Here is a 19,250-nt window from a genome sequence, read left to right as displayed (position 1 = left end):
ACAAAATAATGGAATCACAGAAACTTACTGGGATGCTTATATTTTACAATTTCATGGGAAGATTTTTTTGAAACCATAAACTCAATTTATTTTACCATTGTTACTAAATCATTTATAGTTGAAAGGTTTTAGAAGCTAAAAAATTTTACATGCCAACTTGAGAACGGTGTTATTTCAGTGAGTGGAAGTGTTTGTTCACCACTCAATAATGCATGTGAAGTGGTATTTAAGGATGCATGTAAATAATAAAAAAATAAAAACTGAGAATCAGGAAAAAAGAAATTAAAACATTTAAAAGCCACTTTGGAAATTATTATTGACAGAATAAGAACAGAACACCGAGGAAGACTGCAAGTCTTTGATACTATATTGTAGCTTCTTAGATTATTAAAGTACTTGGCAATATTATATATCCTGCTTTGAGTGTTTCAAAGTTTATAAATTGAGCTTTTGAATTTTAAGGCATCTAGCACGTCTTCTGTGTTATGCCAGTTTGTAAGAGCTAGCCAAAAGCTGGCTTAGAAGAAATGATCAACATTTATAGTAAAGCAAGTTATGTTTTCTTATTGCTTTTGTGTAAGGCCTTGAAAAGGATCTGATGAGGAAAAACTGTACAAATTCAACTTTTAGAATCTTGGCTCCTCACTGTGATTTACTGACTCCCTTATTCATTTAAGAAGCACCTGTAGTGCATCTAGTAGATGCCAAGCCTGCAGTCGGGAGCAGCTGTAGGAGGAAATGTGTTCCTGTACTCAGGAGCTTAGAGTCTAGTAGAATCTAGTCAGCTTCGGGCATTGGCAAACTCCTGCCTGGGCTTGCAAGCCAAGAGTAAATCGACATTTTTAAAGGGCAGGTAGAAAACAGGAAAAATATGTGACAAAATATTTAATTTTTGGCTCTTTGCAGAACAATTCTGCCGGCCCTGCCTATGCCATTTTCAGTGGTTCCTTTCCCTCTGGAGCTGCGAGTTTATCACCCTGTCCTGGGCTCTTGATGCTCACTCTCTTGGATTGTATCTATTGCTTGCCGTTAGGTTAATAGGGACATTGGAACAATTCGATGGTTGGGTTTTTTCTAAAAATTCTCTTGCAATCGTTGGGAATTGTTTTGGGGAAGCCAAAGCTGTCATAATGTTATTTGTGAATCAGTCTTTGGTTATTTTTAACAGTACAGTCCAAGTCTTCCCCTGGTTAAAACACATTTTCCATAGGCTGTTTGCTTTTCACTCTGTAGACTTAGAGAAAAACAATACAGAAGGCAATGCTTTATTAAAAGGCAGTGAAACGAAATGTTGAAAAGTTGTAAAGGTTAACATCAGTTAAAACTAGGAATCTGACTAATTTTAGTTTAATTTCAGATTTATGAGAATTAGGTCCTGTTAGCTTTGAGGCATTTCATAGTCTCTGAATAGCAAGGTATACTATATTTACATGGCCTTATGGCAAAAGCTGAATACATACTTTTTTTCCTTAAAAATTTTTTATTGTAAAATATCTTACATATAAAACTCACAGGCATTAAGCTTAAAAAATATTAAAATGAGTACCTATGTACTCACCACCATGCCTAGAAGGCCCATTTTTCTCCCCAAAAGCTTTTCCCTCAGGAGGTTAGCAATATCCAGTTTTGTATTATTTTTTAAAAATACTTCTATAGTTTGTGTGTGTGTGTGTTCGTTCCTAAACAAGGTATTGCTTAGTTTTGTCTGTGGATTCTTCACTAATTTTGAAGCAACTTCACAGAACAAGAAATGCTTTATTTTGTAAGAAAGAAGATTGGCAGCATGCATTCCTGCTTCTGGATAGCAGAAAGGGAAGGGGAGGCCGGCAAATGAGTGTTGCTTATGCACCCTTTATTAGGACCAGCAGGTGGCAGTAAGGGGACTTACATTGGGAAGTTTTGGTGGTTAAAGAGGTTGGGTAATAGTGATTGTGCCCCAGTTAGATATGAGCATCTGGAGTTTGTGGATTTCTAAACTCCATATCCAAATAGACTCAAGATAAAAATACATACCCTATCTACCCACACTTAACTTTCAGAAACTTATGTTTTCATAACACTTATAGCATGTATTTTAAAAATATATTTTTAAATAGCATCATTCAGGAGATCCTCTTAGAAGGAGGCCCTGGGCTGGAAGAAAGTTGGTGTGACCTGGTCCACTGCTGACCTGCCCTCTAGCCCTGTGACGTCCAACCCCCTCCCCCACTAACCTACCTCACCTCTCTGTCCAAGAGAGGGACTTATAAATGCAAAGGATTATTCAGCAATCTTAATAGCATAATTGGCAATTCTATGGTTAAGTTTTAAATGAGTGCTGAAATGTTTAGAAACTAATATGATTTAATTGCTGTATAAAAATATTGCCTCCTGACTTGTTTCCTTTTGCCCCACAGCAACACCTTACGAGTTACCCGTTCTGCTGCCCCTAGCACACTGGACAGTTCCAGCACTGCCCCTGCTCAGCTGGGGAAGAAAGGCAAAGAGTTTGAATTCTCACAGTTGGCCCTCAAAGTGGAGTTCTTGGAGTGCAGTGCCAAGGGTGGAAGAGGGGATGCGGGCTCTGCTGACATCCAGGACTTGGAGAAATGGCTGGCTAAAATTGCCTGAGAGGCAGCTCCAAAGCACAAGACCCGGATGTGTGTGATACACAGTTTTGGAAAATGGGCTGTGGTAGTCTGGAGTTGATAAGGAAGGGGTACAAAATGTGGTTAGAAACATTTCCTTGTTGAAACAAAGTACTGTTGAAACCAGCTTGGAATTTTTTTTTTTTTAAGTTCATTTCTCCCTTATGGCTGCCTTTCAAACAAGTAAGTACCTTTTATTTGATGCCTGTATCTTCCCTTTGTTAAGGTTTAACTTGATGTAGGGTCAAGGTTTTTGTGACAAGCAGACTCCACACAGAGAGGATATGATGAGATATGGCCATCACCTGAAAAGTTTTCTTATCTTCTCCTTCTATGCTTTGGTCCCTTTCTCCTGGAAACAAACCTGCCTGTGTATGAAGCTAGTTGATTTCCAGTTGCCTCTGACGTTCACAGGCAAAACATTGTCTAGTCCTTTGCGAATTTCTCTGATTTGTGGGCACAGTTAACGAAGTTTCCCCGCATGTGAAGACAAGTACAAAATAGCAGAGCCAAGCAGACAGTGGGTCTGTTCTTCATTAGACTTGTCCACACTCCAGTCTTAGCACTTATGTTTCAAAAGCTTGTCACAAACCCTTGGAGTCATTCCCAGATAACAGAACTGGACGTGATAAATCCCCTAATGCCAAGGGTCTAGTGTGTTCTTAGTAGTTATACTGGGAAGTGTATGGAGATTTAGGTGCTGCTCTGCTTCTCTGGATGGCCGAAGGCTCCTGGGCCATCTTCATGTGCTGCTTGAAGATCTCCTATTTTGTACTCTTGGCTAGAATGCTGTGGAGCAAATACAAAGTGAAAAAAGTTCTCTGTAAATTTCTAAAGTGCATATTCATTGATGCCAAAAAAAAAAAAGGTTGCCTTTTGAAGTGATGTTCTTTGCTGTCTTCTTAAACCTGAGGCTTTTAAAAATGATTAGTATATTTTGTGGTAAAGAAAACAGGCTGTCTGGCTCAAAGCAATTAAATAGAATGGAATGGTGAGTACCAATGAGTGCACATGTCAGGATTCCGGCCTAACTCCTTGTTTCCTGAGCCTAAAGATTGCAACATACACAGGAACACACTCTCCTATTCCTACCTCACACACTCAAGGACAAGCCCAACTAAAGCTTACAAGGAGAGCAGGGTGGCTGTGTCCAGGTGAGAAGCCAGTTATGGAACAGTGCATTAAGAGCCATGGTAGGAGAGGCCCGCAGTTCTCTGGAGCATTCAGCAGGGGCACCCCACTTGGCCTTGAGGATCAGGGGGAGTCAAAGGATAAAGCATGGGGCTGATGCCATCTGAGGGAGTGTGATCGTCCATGTACAGCCTCTGCCTGCTGTCTCACACGTCCCTTCTGGTGGGTCACTTGGGCTCTGCGAGTACACGTCACCTCAAACCATCTGGCAGAAATACTCCAGGCTCCCACCCCAAAGCATGTGTCAGCCTTGCTGCTGGAGCACGAAGACAATGTAAATGAAACACGAAATGGAGAAGTCGTGAGACCCTGACCGAGTCCTTACTTGAAAGCTGCTGCTAGTGTTCTTAGTGTCTTTTGGACTCTATTTCTTGCCCTTTTCCTTATTAGGCAAGTAGTAACTTAGGAAGTAGGTAAGAGCAATGAATGTGACATGCTTACGTAATCATAGTAGGAGCTCATGGGAATAAAAGTCAGTGGCTTGATGCTTCTGTTAACAGGCATGTGTCCCTCTCAGCCTCTTCTTTTTTTCTGGTTAATATTTTACTTCATTGGAGGAAGCAGCACACCAGAAAAAGTGACTGAAGAAGGGGTGCAAGTTTGAATTTGATTCAAGACCTAAAGAAGGTCTTCCAGAAAAGGAAAATTCTATCTAGAACCACTAGTGGTCTCAAATGTTAGTGGGCGTCAGAATTACTTGCAATGCTTGTTAAACTGATCTGAGGACCTACTCTTAGACAACTTGATTCAATAGCAAGTCTGGTATTGCCTCAGCAATCTGCATGTTTAACCAGTCTTTTATCAGTCATGGGGCTCCTGTGCACCCCAAGAGATGATCTGGCCTGGAGTGTCACATGTACCTTTAATGTTGTTTTTAAAGTCTCTTGGGGCACACACCCTGCGAGTTTTTCTAACAGGGTCGAGTTGGCAGGCGTGGGAACTCTGACCTTGCTTCTTGCTCCTGCAGGCATTCCGTTCTTGTGGCTTTGGGCCAGGATGAGGTCATAGTGACTAGTCCTTGGGAACTGGGAAGGCTTTTGATGGGAGGTCAAATGTGCTCTCTCCACTCAGGTGGTGCCCTCTTATGGCCCTGAAGGCATTCTGCTAAAGTAGGCCCATTTTGTGAGATGGGCAGGTGTGGCCAGAGTAGAAGGATGGATATCAGGTCATGGAGACGGGCCGCCTAGGCACCAGTGTATGACACAGATGAGACATTTGAGCTTGAAACACCTTAGGAACGTGGAAGTGTGTGGACACCGAGACCTCCTAGGACAGCAGCTGCCTAATGCAAATGACCTTGTTCCCTGCTAAAGCTGAGGTGAGATGCTGTTGTGGAGGGAGCAGCTGTGATGAGTGAGCCCTGGGCACTCTGTTGGTGAATATGTCCACTTCTGGAATGGAATCTCCCAGTGGGTATGGACGTGGACAGACCCAGAGGGGTCTAGGCACTGCACTGTTTCTTCCTTTGGCTCCTCTCCAGCCCGGGCCTTGGTAACCTCTCCACTACCAGGTGCCTGACAGTCCACTGGGGGTTCCTAATCAATAGCAGCTGCTGGTGGTGGGGAGTCCCTGGGGTCTGTCACTTCTTCCCACTGCCTCTGTCTCAGCGCCTCCTGGGCTGTCAGTGTTCCCCTGTGGTCCTGCCTTGTATGAAGCACTGACCATGCTCTGTTGATTTAGATCATTTCAGCCAGTCTCTGCTTTTTCTTGTTTTTGAAGTTTTGGGTTCAGTACAATTGTCAAAGCTTCAGTGGGCTCATGCCTGTCCTCACCTGAAGGCCATCAGTGGCAATTAAGATGCCTCTCTCTTTATCGCATCCCTTCACACATTTAAGGAAAGGTGATCACCACACCTACCTTCATTTAAATGTGCAGGAAAACAATCCCACTTACCTTCAACCATAAAGCTCACAAGAGCCTTGTACACATTTATCCATTGGGTAAATGCTACGCCTTGCAGCAGACCATGGAAATGCTAAAAAAACACAATTCCTGCTTTAGAGGCTGGTGGCCCGGTTCTGAGGTTAAGAAATGTGCCCTTGGCCGGGCGCGGTGGCTCAACCCTGTAATCCCAGCACTTTGGGAGGCCGAGGCGGGTGGATCACGAGGTCAGGAGATCGAGACCATCCTGGCTAACATGGTGAAACCCCGTCTGTACTAAAAATACAAAAAACTAGCCGGGCGTGGTGGCGGGCGCCTGTAGTCCCAGCTACTCGGAGGCTGAGGCAGGAGAATGGCATAAACCCGGGAGGCGGAGCTTGCAGTGAGCCGAGATCGCGCCACTGCACTCCAGCCTGGGTGACACAGCGAGACTCCGTCTCAAAAAAAAAAAAAAAAAAAAAGAAATGTGCCCTTTCAGTGTGGTTTCCCTACTCTCTCAGTAGTGTGAGCTCCATCACGGCTGCACTTGACTCCTAAGTGCTGTGTGGGCATGTGGTCGGCTGCCAGCCATGCAGCCCCAACAGAACTGCCACTTTTCCATTGGCCTCTGAAATGCTAGTGTTCCCATGATGCTTATGTGTGAGGCACATGGCCATGTTCTGTTGACTTGAATATTGTTTCAAGGGTTTTTTTGTTTTGTTCTGTTGAGACAGTCTCACTCTGTCGCCCAGGCTGGAGTGCAGTGGTGCTGTCTCAGCTCACTGCAACCTCTGCCTCCCGGGTTCAAATGATTCTTCTGCCTCAGCCTCCCCTAGTAGCTGGAATTACAGGCGTGTGGCACCATGCCTGGATAATTTTTAGTAGTATTAGTAGCAATGGGGTTTCACCATGTTGGCCAGTCTGTTCTCAAACTCCTGGCCTCCATGATCTGTCCACTTTGGCCTCCCAAAGTGCTGGGATTACAGGCATAAGCCACTGTGCCCAGCCTGTGTTTCAAGTATTGAAATCATTTTGTTTCAAAAAAAATTTTTTTTTTTTTTAATTTGAGTTTAGCACACAGTGACCTCCACTCTTGTACACTGATGAGGAGAACCATGCTGAGCAGTGTCGCTGAATGCCACACCGTGCACTCTAGGCAGGACCTTCACCACAGCTCTGCCATCGTCCCATCCATGGCTGAGGAATCCCAACAGCACTTCCTTAGTCTGCCAAAGGCAGGAACTGCTGGACAGCTGAGTGTGAATGCTGTCTCCAGTGAGACTACTCGCTTCCCTGTAGTGTGAAGTCGTGTCACCATAAATTATTGGGGAATGACTGCTTGTCTCGGAACCACTTCGCTCAAGCCTTAGTCTGGCCCATGCAAGTACCTACTCACTGGCCCTCAGCCCTCTGTCTTGCCACATCCCCTGTACCTACTCTGCCTCACATTTTACAACTGGCAGCCAGAAAAAGTAAGGCTTAGTAGACAGGGACATCTACTTCTTGTCTCTTCTAATTAAAGATGGCTTCCTTGAGGTGGCAGCAGATTGGAGGGTGTTCTGGAACCTTTAGAAGCTTTAAAAGGGAGGTAATTAGTGAAGTTGGACTTGAAGAAGAGTGAGATTCCCAGGCTAGTGCAATTCACCTAATCTTGGCTTTTGTTCCTCTTTGGATTAGTCCCAGAACGATGCTGGCTTTCTGAGCATCTTTTAGTCTGGAGATAACTGAGACCTGGAGGGGCCGCTCAGGGATGTTCCTAACTGGTGTGGGGTGGGGCTGGGGATGGAATATGGCAGCTGGATGTTGTCAAAGGTCATTATAGTTCACCTTAAGTTCTTGCCTTTAAATGGCTTTCTGAAAATCACCAGAAGCATAAGAGATCCAGTCCCTGTACCCTCTCCCCGCTTCCTAATCCCCGAGCCATGGCAAGCAGAGAGTGGGGATGAAGGAAGATACGGTACCCCTGACTCTCAGTTCTGCCTGGAGGCTCCCTTCCCATCAGCCTTTCAGCAGAATGGAGATTAGGGGAATGTGTGTGGATTTACTCTCATGAGTGTGTCCCACCTTTCCCCCTTTGGAGTTGGTGGACAGCCCAGCTCCACCAGTAGAAGGAAGAAGCAAAGCGGCAAAGGGCTTTAGGTAGTGGACATACCACCCAGGCATGAGAAGAGGGACTTTGTGGAGCACACACTTGAGGAACTCTTGTTTTTGAACCCCCCATTTATGACTGCACCACTTAAACACAGACCAGAAGCGTTGTTTTGAGAATTAGGACAGTTTATTGTTTGACCAACATGCTGAGTCTTTTCCACATTTTACACAGTTTAATGTGAAATCAACATGGCGGCTATGTCTTCTGAGCCCATAACAGATGGAATTGCCACCCTCTGTGCTCCTCACAGCCAATCACTTTAAAGGGATGGGTGAGGGGAAAGTGAGGGGAGAAGTGGACACACACCGCGAGATGCAGGCTGGCCTTCGATGCTACGGAGGCTTCCCACCTCCTGAAGGAACCATCTAAACCCCTGCTGCAAGGATTTCCTGACGAAACCACATGCTTCTGGGAGTGCCAACCAGACAGGGGTCTGGAGTCCAAGGAGTTTGCACATTGAGATCCCAAGGTTTTGGAACACCTAAATAGTTCATGTCAAACAAAAATTCAAAGGGTGTCCTGATCTGTGTGGGTGCCCGTGACAATCAGAGTAGACTTGGGGACTGGCCCTTGTGCAGTAGAGGAGCCCAAAATGCCACTGATATTCTCACTCATATGCTGGGAAGAACCTAGTGTCCTAACCAAAGAGTAGAGATGGTCTGAGGAACACACCCACGCACAGCAGTCCTTGCTGTATAATAAATATGGAGTCACATTTGTTCACACACAGGGCAGCAATGGATGAAAAATGGAAACTTCACTGGTTCTGATCACTCCTATCCTAATAAGCAACTCGCCCTTCTCCATCCTGGTTTTCCTGCCTGTAGATAGGAAGAGTTGTGAGAGCTCTGCTTCACATAGCTGTAACAAGGTGACAATGCCTCACGTTCTTTGGGGAGAGGTAGTTCGGAAACGAGTGGGCACACAATCTGCTCGGTTGATGCACACAGACATCCTTCTGTTCAGCTGCCCCTCACGTGGCTCAGACACGCCTCACCGTCCTCGGCTACCTAGTCCCATCTCTTCCTGACAATCCTCACCTGCCTTCCATCTTGTGAAGGAACGAGGCTGCTCTACCTGCAGGACGCCGAAGCCAGGAGGGCCATCCCTTTACTGTCACAACTGGTACCCCCGGGCAGGGCCTCCCAGCACTGGCTAGCCACCAGGATGATGGAGACATTGCACCCCAGATGTGTCTGCACTCTTAACTACCACCATTTCAATCCTTGTTTCTGTTGCCAGAGACACTGAAACTGGTCTGGCCATTGCTCCCCGCAGACCTGGGAACGTGACTGAATGTTTAAGGATGACAAGAAGAAGAGAGCAGCGATAGATAGCAAGGAGGCCTCTGACCCAGGGAAACTGCTGCCAACAGCTACCAAGCCAACTAGCCTTGGATCAGACAACTGCAGCCATGGTGCTCATGATTCTGATGTCACACCTTCATGATGATGTATGTATGATCACCCAGCAAGTTAGGAGTGATCAGAACCAACGTGTTTCCACTTGTAAATAGGCTGTTTGCTTTTTCCATCTTACACTTAATTTTCCTGATGCCTGCAGAACAGGAGCTTTGTTGATAGCTTTTGAGATTTACCCCCCTCCCATCATCCCAAAAAAGGCCAAAAGAAGAGGATCCTGCTAATCTGCCAGGTCAGGTCTAGTCTTTGGGGAGAGGGACTGAACTGCTCAACTGAGAACACTTCCTCAAATGAATCCTCCACTTTGCCCTCTGCTAACTCATCTGGATTCAGCAAAGATGCAATGCTCTTGCTGGGGTGCTAAGGTGATGCCATGACATCTTCTTCAAGAGCACCTAACAGTTTATTATGGAACCTTAACTCTGTGCCAATTCGACCTGCAAGCAAGGGGACAAGGATGGTGCCTGCTCAAGACAAAAATCAGGGAACCAACAACTTCTGAAAAAGAGGTCTGGCTGCCTTTCCACACCCCAGGAATGGAGGGGCAGAAACCGTACCTGCGGAAGGGAGCGTCATGGAACTGCTGAGATGGGAGGACAGGAGGAAGCCACCCTCAGCCTCAGAGGCCAAGGGGCTGGGGAGAACCCAAACTCAAAGAGAGGATGTTGTGTGCATGCTAGGAAAGGCAGGACTCACTAAGGCCATGTCAAACCAAATGCTATCTTTTACTGCTCCTCTAGGCCAGGATGGAAAAACAGTCCATGGTGCCTTGGATGTGTGTGCCCATGAGAAGGGAACTGAGTTTCTACTGTTTCATAGGATGTTTTTTTAAAAAAGCTAATCTTTAGTGCCAAGAAAATAAAAATCTACCATATGTTCATTCACTGAGACCCAGTGCAGATCCCTGTAAATGGGGCGGTCTCAGAGGCCACAGGTGATGGCCCTCACTGCCAACCAGGCAGGACGCTGTCATGTGGACTCCTGTAAATTCTCTCGAGGTAAGTAAGCACTCTTCCAACAAGCACCACTTGGGGGTGTGCCCATGGTGGGGGGACAATGGCCCACACAGGCATGCACACCCGTGCATATAAAGTACATAGAGAAATGGTGGAGATATTCCTGTGGGCTATGTTTGCCTGTAGTTTAACACAACTATGCATTATTTTATTGATGGCAAGACAATCACAAGTTATTTGACAATATTAAGTATTTCTTATTTCAACACATTGCAGTACTTTTGAATTTCCAAAACTTATCACAATGCAAGTTCCAACTTGAGAGCAGGAGAAACAAGAATATACATTGAGCACATGTATCTCCGTGAGGATGTGTTTGTGGAAGGTGTATACACAAGTCTATCTCTATACATAATTATGTACACACATATAAAAACTAAACACATGACATCTGAAACACATTCAAACATTGGTCCTTGCCTTCTGCAAGAGGTGTTCAGTGGGATCCTGCTTCCTCTCTTCTTCACCTGAAGATAAATTCCTTGCTAGAGATGAGCTGTGGCATACAGCCTCCTAGGCAGAGGGTGTGTGGCAGGCCCACTGCACAGATATCAGTCCTGCCAGATTCTGCTACACTTACTGCCTGCCATTTCAGATTAATTTCTGAGAAGTTTCAAAATTCATTCCAACAACCTTGTGGAGTTCAGCCCACCATACCCCAGATGGTCATTCATCCCATCTATGACATGCCCAGCAGCAGCCTGGAGGGAGAGCCAATGACAGCAGGGAGGGTGGGGTTTACATTTTGGCCAGACTCACTGCCCATTGCACCTGGCTCTGTGCAGGCTCAGGGCAGTAAGTCTGAGTCTATTTGGAATGCTGGCCAAGTAGGTTATATCACTTAGTGGGAAGAGAGAGTTCTCTTCAGAGACTCTGCAGGTTCTCAGGACTAAACCACTCTCAGGAATGAATCAAAAATGGAAGAGATGGCTCTCTGGGGGCAAGTCCTAGTGCCCTGGGCAGCCTTCTGGAGACCCCACCTGAACTATACCCTCAGATGACCACAGCGCAGCCGCAGTAGCCAGAAAGATATGTCCACAAAGACTTCAACTGTGCCATGCCAGTGGGTAAAAACAGCAACAAATCAGCTTTTCCAGAAAGCACTCAACAGTATTAGCAGCTGAGGCTCTAAGAACATGGATCTTTCCAGGTGGTGGTTCTGCAGACAACACCCCTACCTCCCCAATCACAGAGGATCAACTCCGGCTGGTACAGGCTCCAGCTTCCCTGACATCCAGGAGGAAGGCTTCAGGATGGCACGCTGCCCAACATCACACAGAGTTTCTTAGACTTGGCCCAGGCATGTGTACTGACTGCTGGGTGGGCTGGTTAAAATATTTTCAGAACTACACATGGCACCCCAGTCTATAAACCATGCACCACGCAGCTGCAATTGCCAACAGCACCCCATCCTTCTGATGGCCTCTTGCTCTGCCAGTCCCTGAGGGCACAGAGAGAGAACACAAGGTTGCCTGTACCCTCAACCCCCTTCAAGGCTTTTCAGGGAAGGAGAAAGAGAGGTGGGAGCAGTTCCCCTGGGGGCTGTTGCCGGGCTGCCTAGAGCCCCCAGGCCTTGGTCTCAGCTCCACACAAGGTTGATGACCCACTCTGGCCATGGAAGGACAGAGTCAGAGCTACCTTTTCAGAGGCTGATGTGTTCAACCAATGTTTGATTTAAACGGAGTAGGGCCTGGAGAGTGGGGCCAGATGGCCCCAGACTGAAGCCTAATTAAGTTGCTCAGTTAATTGTTTTAATTTATTGGGCTGGGGATGGGAGGAAGGCAGAGGTGATGAAAGGTTCAAAGAGAACAGGAAGGAGGAGGTGTGTGGAAAGGTTCTCTATAAGTTTACAAATATACAAAAACAAAAAGCACATCTTTCAAATAAAAATGACTACATTTTTATCTGGCAAAAAATTGTATACACATGATTTAAATTTTTTTTAAATTTTAACAGTTTTTGGCAATCTTAATAAAGTACAATATATTACAACCAAACCAAAAAATAGTTGTTTAAGTAACAGCTGTTAAGAGTGATGTGATCCCTGATGCCCAGCCTCCCTCCCCATCCCACCCTACTCCTAGAGACAGAGAGAAAAGAAAAATCCTCCCATCTTGATAACTCGGTTCCCTCCCCCCTTAGGAAGCTAGCCAATAGGAAGCAACACAACAAGCAAGGAGTGTCATGGGAAGCCGCAGGTCGGCTCTGCATTAGCAGGAGCAGCCGCCCTCGCTGGCCGGGGGCTCCTGGGGTTTGTCCAGCTTGATGTCGATCACTGCAGGGGGACGGGCTAAGGAAGATGACTCTCCTGGAGAAGCTGCCACCCCACTCAGCCCTGTGCACTGTACCCTTCAGCTACTGCTCTGTTTCTCTGCAAATACCTAGGGACTTGGCTCTTGGTTTGGCTGGGCTAGGAAGGATGCAATACCAACTCCCACCTTGCCTCCTCTTCCCGTCACCCATCCATTTCCCCTAGCGCCTGTCCACCCAAGCAAAGCTTGTCTTGCCTGGGCTGTGGGATCACCATCCATACCAAGGCCAGGGAGTCCCTTTCCCAGAAGCCTTCCCTTGACCAGTGCTCAAACGCCAGCTCCCAGCCCTGGCCTCAGCCCGGTTACCTGTCAGCCCCACTCAAAGTGCAATGGAGATGAAGAGCCCACTGGGTTCACATCTCAAAGCACAGGGGTATGTGGGCCTTGCCTAATTGGCAGCAAGAGGAAAACCCTCAAACTTTAGTCAGAACACATCACTTAGATCCTGAGGATGGGTATTATGAGAAGCCACATCCATGGGGCCTAAGCACAGCCCCCTCGCCAGCCCTTTCCACTCAGGGGCTGTGGGCTAGAGAAGCACTTACCAGAACCACCAGAGGGACTGGTTCCAAACACACAGCCAGGCTGGCCCTCTGCCTTCCTCATCAGGCTCAAAACCAACACTGTGTTTGAGGTTTTAGCCTTGCATCAAACCGGACATAATTAGAGCTGAGGATCAGGTCCTTCGATACCTCACAGAATTGCTCTTCCTGGACAGGGCTTTGGTGCCGGCTGTAGACGACTGCCCTGAGACAGGGGTGTGTGGGGTGTGGTGGTATAAGAAGCACTGTTTTGGAACTTCTTGCTGGCATCCTAGGATGCTTTTGTGGCTCCTATTTGAGGACAACAGGAGAGGTTCTTTTGGTTTAAGTATTATGAAAAGCCATGCTTCTCCTGAAGTTCACATTTTCTTTCATTGTCTTGGCTGTGAGAATGCTTAGAGCCAACTTTTTGGCCACCTCTAACAACCATGCAGCCATGGCATATATTTTGAGTATGACTTTATCTCTGACTTTTCTTTGCTTTTCCTACCTTTATTCTCCCTGTGTGTGTGCGTACACACATACACATACACCTTTATCTTGTGTGTACGTAGGTATATGTATCTTATACCATGGCAGTGTATAAATAAATAAGTAAATAGATAATAAGCCAGTGCCTTCCTTCCCACTGCCCACTGCAGCCCACCTTTTGTTCTCTCTACTCCAGTCAAGCAACCTACTTCTCTACCGCCTATCATTTTTTGGCAAACCCACTGCCAGGAATGCCCTGCTGTTTCTCCCAGCTGCAGTTCTATGGCCCATGCCAGCAGCGCGATCCCCTTCTGTATTGCTGGCCTGGGCACAGGCCTCCTTGAGGTCTCCTGGTCTTCTCTGAGTGCCCCTCTGAGCCCAGCCAGTTCTCTCTCAGCATAGTGGCTTCCCAAAGTCAGCTCTGGTGACAATCATGTCACACTCTGCTACAGAAACAAAGCGTCCATGGATTTCTCACTCTGGCATTTAAGGCCTCCCCATTTAAGGTCACCCCAACCACCTGTTGACGCGAGTTCATCCCCTTCCCTCTATCACATACCAAGGCTCCACCCACCAGATTTTCCGCACTTTAAACATGTCCTATGCTTTCCTTCTTTCCTTTGTTCATGCTGTTCTTTTCTTCTAGAAGTGATGCTCCCTCCCCGACACCCAGCCTTCCTCCCCATTTCCACCTCTAAAAATGTCCTCACTCCTTGGTCCAGGGTGCACGCGTTAGTGGCCTCTCCTGCTGAGCACTTGCTCTGTGCTGAGCACTATAAATGCGCTCCCTCACTTCCACAATAGACCTCGTGCAGTGGGGAGTAAGAGCCACCTTCCAACTGGGAAGCGGAGGTGCCCAGGTACAAACCCAAGGCTATCCTTGACCGCAGCCTTCTACTTTCAATGACCTGGCTGTGCTAAGCCCCTTGTGGACCGGCTTCTCAGGCTCAACACTACTGACATTTTGGGCCAGACAATTCCATGTTATGAGGGGTTCCTGTAAACGTAGGACGATCAGAAGCATCCCTGACCACTATCTATGAGATGCCAGTTAAACCCCATTCCCCCTCCCCCAATTTATGGCGAGCCAAAACGTCTGAAGACATTGCCAAATGTCCCCTGTGAGGAGGGGAGGGAAGGGCTATCAGTCCTGGTTGAGAACCAGTAGTCTAGCTTAAAGCTTGGCCACTGTTACAGCACGACGTTCTGCCCAGTATTGAAGTCACCTACTACCACTAAAAAAATCTCACGTGCAATTTGAGTCACAATTCTTTTGTACACTGCACAGCAGTAGTTCTCAAATGGATTGCATCAAAATTTTCTGGGATATTTGTTAAAAATGTCTCGCTGGGTCCTACCTTGGTAGATGCAGCGATGGGCCCCAGATGTGTGTTTTTAACAAGTTCTTTGGAGAGTTCCAACACACAGACATCCAGGAAACCAATTCTACTGATACTCCCCGAACAGCCCTGTCCAAAGAACTTTCTCCGATGATGGAAATATTCTATATCTGCACTGTCCAAGATGTCACCATTAGCAACATGGGCAACTGGCCACTTGAAAGGATGCTAGTGCAAGTGAGGAAATGAACTTTCAATTCAACTGCATTTTAACTAATGGAAGTCAGAACAGCCACATGTGGCTGCAGAATTGGAGAGCACAGGCCCAGCTCTTCCGCTAGGAGCTTTCACACAGGCTCTCGTTTAATGTCACCTCCTTCCTTGTTACGGCACATGCTGCTGAAATGCAGTGCTCAGGAGCCGCTTGCTGATGATGGAGAGGATAGGGAAGAATGACTGGACCCATGTCTAAATAATGCGCCAGAAGGGGAAACTCACGGCTTCTCATAAGCCTCAAGAGGTTTGGTATGTGCCTTTCCGGCAGGCATGGCCACAGCACACCCACCTCTTCCCTCTGGGTCAAGTGTGGCCCATCGTGGGCCACAATCACTGCCCACTGTCCCTTCTCCATGGTTCCTGGAACAGTGATGGGTAGGTCCAGACAGCCTGTTACAAACTTACCCCCTACTGCTGGGTATGCTCCCGCAGTCCCAGCGCCCCTGACTCTACCGCAGCGCAATCCTCTCCGTATCTGGAATGTCAAAGCACACCACAGCCCCACCAGAGAGTGCCACAGGGCTGTGGAATCCAATCATTGGGATGTGGTTCCAGCTCTGAATTAAGGAGCTGGGAGGCCTTGGGCATGCTCTATCTGGTTTGGGGTGTCACTGTCCTCACCTGCTTAGAGCCACTTCATGAAGTGCCCACACTATTGCTGTTCCTTTGCATAAGCCAGCCTTTTCAGAAAGAGTTCAGGACCCATGCTATGGAGGCATACTGTATTTGAGCAGAAAGTGGGGGTTGGGGGGTTGTGTATGAAGAAGCAGTAAGGGGCTTATGGCTCTACCATTTGGTGGCCCCTTGGCCCCTACTTTGCTGAGAGAGCAGACCAGTGGAGGGTGCTGCTGGGCAGAAGTATTGGCCAGAGCGGCCCTGACGGGGCCTCCTGTCTTGAATGTGAAGAATAGGTGCAGCAGCCCCCCATCTGGACCTGCAAGCAGCAGATGGAAGCCTCAAGCCACATGTTCACCAAGCCCTGAGCCGAGCAGGTGAGGCCAAGTGTGAACAGTTTATACAGCGCCAGAAAGCAGTGCCTCTGTGTGTCTGCTCTCAATGTTGAACACAATTATGAACATGACCCCAAAGCACCCACCTTCAAAACACCTGGATTTGGACTGTGAGTAAGCAGAAATGCCAGCACCCCACCCCCAATGAAGCAGAGTGACAGCTGCCTCTGCCTGGTCCCTCTGGGACCTCTGGTGGCCGCTCCAGCACCTGCCTCGTGAGAAGCCCAGCAAGCTGGCTCCTGGGCAGAAGTGAGAGGATGGGGGTACATCTACCCAGATGAGGGGACCCCACAGCTAGAAAAAGGGACACACGCCACATCGCTCTGTGCAGTCTGTTTGCAACCTGCCCTGTATCCTTTCTCCCAAGGGGCCCAAAGGTCAGTGGTAGCTGGATGAAACGCTAGGCATACCAGGACCATGATGAGCTCGCTGTCACCTGCACTCAGCCCAGTCTGACCTGATTGTGGGCCCAGCCTGGAGCCCTGAACAGCGCGACTCTGGGAGAATGTGAATGAAGTGATCACCACTCACCCTGGCCAGTGTGCCGCACCTTGGGAGCTGGTGGGATGGAGAGCGGGCACTGCAACCCTTCCCCTCGTCGGCAGGCACAGCGGAGATCGCCTACACCTTGTCTGCCCCTCTCCCTTGGTCCTGCTCCTATGGTTGCCCTTCAGGTTGGCTTCTGTATGTTCCTGGAACCTCAAAGGAGTCCCATGTGACAGGTGACTTCATGGGGGCTCTCTCCTGAGCTCTGGAGCCTGGCTCTGCTACTGAGAGCCGTGGGGTGCCCTAGTCAAGTTTCTGAGCCTCAGTTTCCTCATCTGTGATTGGAGTCTTATAACTGACCAACCAGAAGATACTCCTCAAACCTCCTCCTCTCGGCCACTGCTTGTCCTCTGGTGACACACAGACCATGGGATTGCTGGGGCACCTGCTCCTTGGTGAGCCTTCCTGCCCGCTGCCCCCGCCCGGGGGAAGGGTCTCGAGTCTGCTCAGAGAGCTCCTTGAGGAAGACTGGAGAGGCCCAGCTTCCCTCCAGGCCTGTGTCAGGCTCCCCCTTGCTGCAGCCCTGAGACTCACAGTGTCCTGCCCGCCCTGCCCCAGCAGCTCCATCAGGCCTCCAACATTAAGCTGTGTGCTCCTCTCGCTTTTTATTCTTATCAGCCCGAAGGTGCCCTTCCATCTTCCAAGTGCCCTTCTCTGATCTGCCAGGGATGTCTACCCTCAGAGGCCTGTGGGATCAGCGGGGGATGCTAGAGAGCTGCTGCATAGGGACAGGTCCATTCTAAAGGATGCCAGCCAGGGATCTGCATGCCTGGTTTCTGGTGGCTTAATCAGGCGGGGACATCTGACTAGGTGCAGGGGAGGCCCAGGTGTGGGCAATGCCTTCCCCTGCTGAAACAGTTTTCATCTGATCCTCTCAAATGCCCTTAGAGAGACAGTGTCGCACATGGAATAGGGCTGGATATGGAGGAAGCAAGCCTGAGTGTGAATCCTAACTCTGTAACTGCTGTGTGACACTGGGCAAACCAGACTACCTCTCTGAACCTCCGTTTCAGCATCTAGGTGTCTCTTCAGGTTGGGGCTGGTCAGTGGGTGATGTGCAACTGTCCCACAGATTGGTGGGGAGCCTCAGGAGCTGTTCAGGGCTGGGCAGAGAAGGCAGGCGGGACAAAGAGGGGGCATCTGTCTGAAGGGGGTAGCTGTCTCGAGTAGACTGAACCATGTTGAGATCATATCCTCAGTGACAGAGCCTTCCCTGCAGCGGAGACTCTGCCTGTGTTCATGAAACCCACACCCATGCTCACTGTAAAGAGGGGCAGTCGCTGTTTCTCTCTCCCCACCCCACAGCATCACTCTGTGCACACCCCTTTGCTATTCTGGAAGAAGCAGTAGATGGTTAGAGCCAGATGGGGCTCCACACCATGGGGTTCAGCTGCATCCTGTCTAGAGGAGGCCCTGTGCCATTCGCGGCAGACCAGGGAAGGCCGGGCAGGGACTGGGCGAGTGTCTGTCCACTGCAAGTGAATAAATGGCTCCTATACATCTTTTCACTTACTTGTCAAAGGAAAAGGATACTTCCTTCTTTGCTTTTCTCCTGGACATTCTCCATTCCAGGTAGAGCCGATGCCACACGTCGAAAAAGCTGGAAAGATGAAGAAATGCAGCCTGAACCCCAACCCTGGCCCTCCCCTCTGCTCCTCACTGCGCCTGTACCCTCTCCCCTCTTCCCCTCCCAACCTGCAGCTTTACTCTCTCATCCGCCCAGTGGACGGTGCCCTCAAAGGCAGGGGCTGTGCCTACATTCTCTCTCCCCTACCTGCAGTGCCTCTCACAGCATCAGGTCTGGGCAGGCCTCAGTAGCTCATGGAAGGAACAAAGCTGCGGACTCTTGCCCAAGCAGACTGGCCACAACGTCATTGGGGTAAGCTTACATCATGGCAGTGACTGCAAAGGACCTCCTCTGGTGCAGAAAATGGTTTGGGCCTCCAGGTGACAGGCCTTAAGGTGGGTTTCTGCACACAGCCTTCATGGGGACCAGGTGTGGGGAACTGATATGACCTTGAGACGAATGACTCTGCTCAGGGAGGCCTGCAGGTCCAGCGCCACGGCAGCGAACAGCAGGGCCCGGGCCACATGGGCACAGCGGTGAGGCTTCTCTGAGAGCGCGAGGGATGCAGGAGTGTGAACACAATCTTGTGGGCTTGTTTGGATGTGGAGTGTGAGTTGTTGATTGTGTGTGGGAGTGTGTGTACAGTGTATGGGTTTTATCTGTAGGACTGCGTGGAGAATGTGTGTGTTGTGAGTGATGGGTGTGGGTAGGTGCATGTGTGTCTGTGTAAACATACAGGAGAATGTGTGGTGTGTGTGAATGTGTGGTACCTTTGTGTGCTTGTTTGTGTAAATGTGGGGGGAATGTGTCTATAGTGTCTCCTTGGTAAGGTGCGTGTCTGCGTACATGTGGGTTTTCTGTGTGTGTGTGTGTGTGCGCGCGCGCGCGTGTGTTGGGGCAGGCGTGGGTTGCAGGGGAC

At 48.5% G+C, this 19,250-nt stretch overlaps 2 protein-coding genes across 5 annotated transcripts in view; one reads left to right on the top strand and one right to left on the bottom strand.

Annotated features, from left to right (window-relative positions):
• SRPRB (SRP receptor subunit beta) overlaps positions 1-4,314 on the top strand; it is a 35,759-nt gene extending 31,445 nt beyond the window's left edge. Inside the window, exon 8 of the mRNA XM_025374865.1 lies at positions 2,397-4,314. Within this exon, the coding sequence (XP_025230650.1) occupies positions 2,397-2,610 (214 nt within the window). The 3' untranslated portion in view covers positions 2,611-4,314. The remainder of the gene's footprint in view (positions 1-2,396) is intronic.
• Positions 4,315-7,934: 3,620 nt separating this feature from the next.
• The window catches only part of RAB6B (RAB6B, member RAS oncogene family), a 68,344-nt gene continuing 57,028 nt past the window's right edge, over positions 7,935-19,250 (bottom strand). For 3 of the 4 annotated variants that reach the window (XM_025374866.1, XM_025374867.1, XM_025374869.1), the window contains 2 exons: positions 18,298-18,364; positions 7,935-12,542 (listed from right to left, as the gene is read on the bottom strand). In XM_025374866.1, the coding sequence (XP_025230651.1) occupies positions 12,478-12,542; positions 18,298-18,364 (132 nt within the window). In that variant the 3' untranslated portion in view covers positions 7,935-12,477. The remainder of the gene's footprint in view (positions 12,543-18,297; positions 18,365-19,250) is intronic. The other variant, XM_025374870.1, reaches the window with a different exon arrangement.

Source organism: Theropithecus gelada, chromosome 2 (assembly GCF_003255815.1).
Source record: "Theropithecus gelada isolate Dixy chromosome 2, Tgel_1.0, whole genome shotgun sequence".
In the NCBI taxonomy this organism is placed as follows: Eukaryota; Metazoa; Chordata; class Mammalia; order Primates; family Cercopithecidae; genus Theropithecus; species Theropithecus gelada.
Note: the sequence above shows the minus strand (reverse complement) of the source record. Positions and strands in the feature narration are given on the sequence as shown.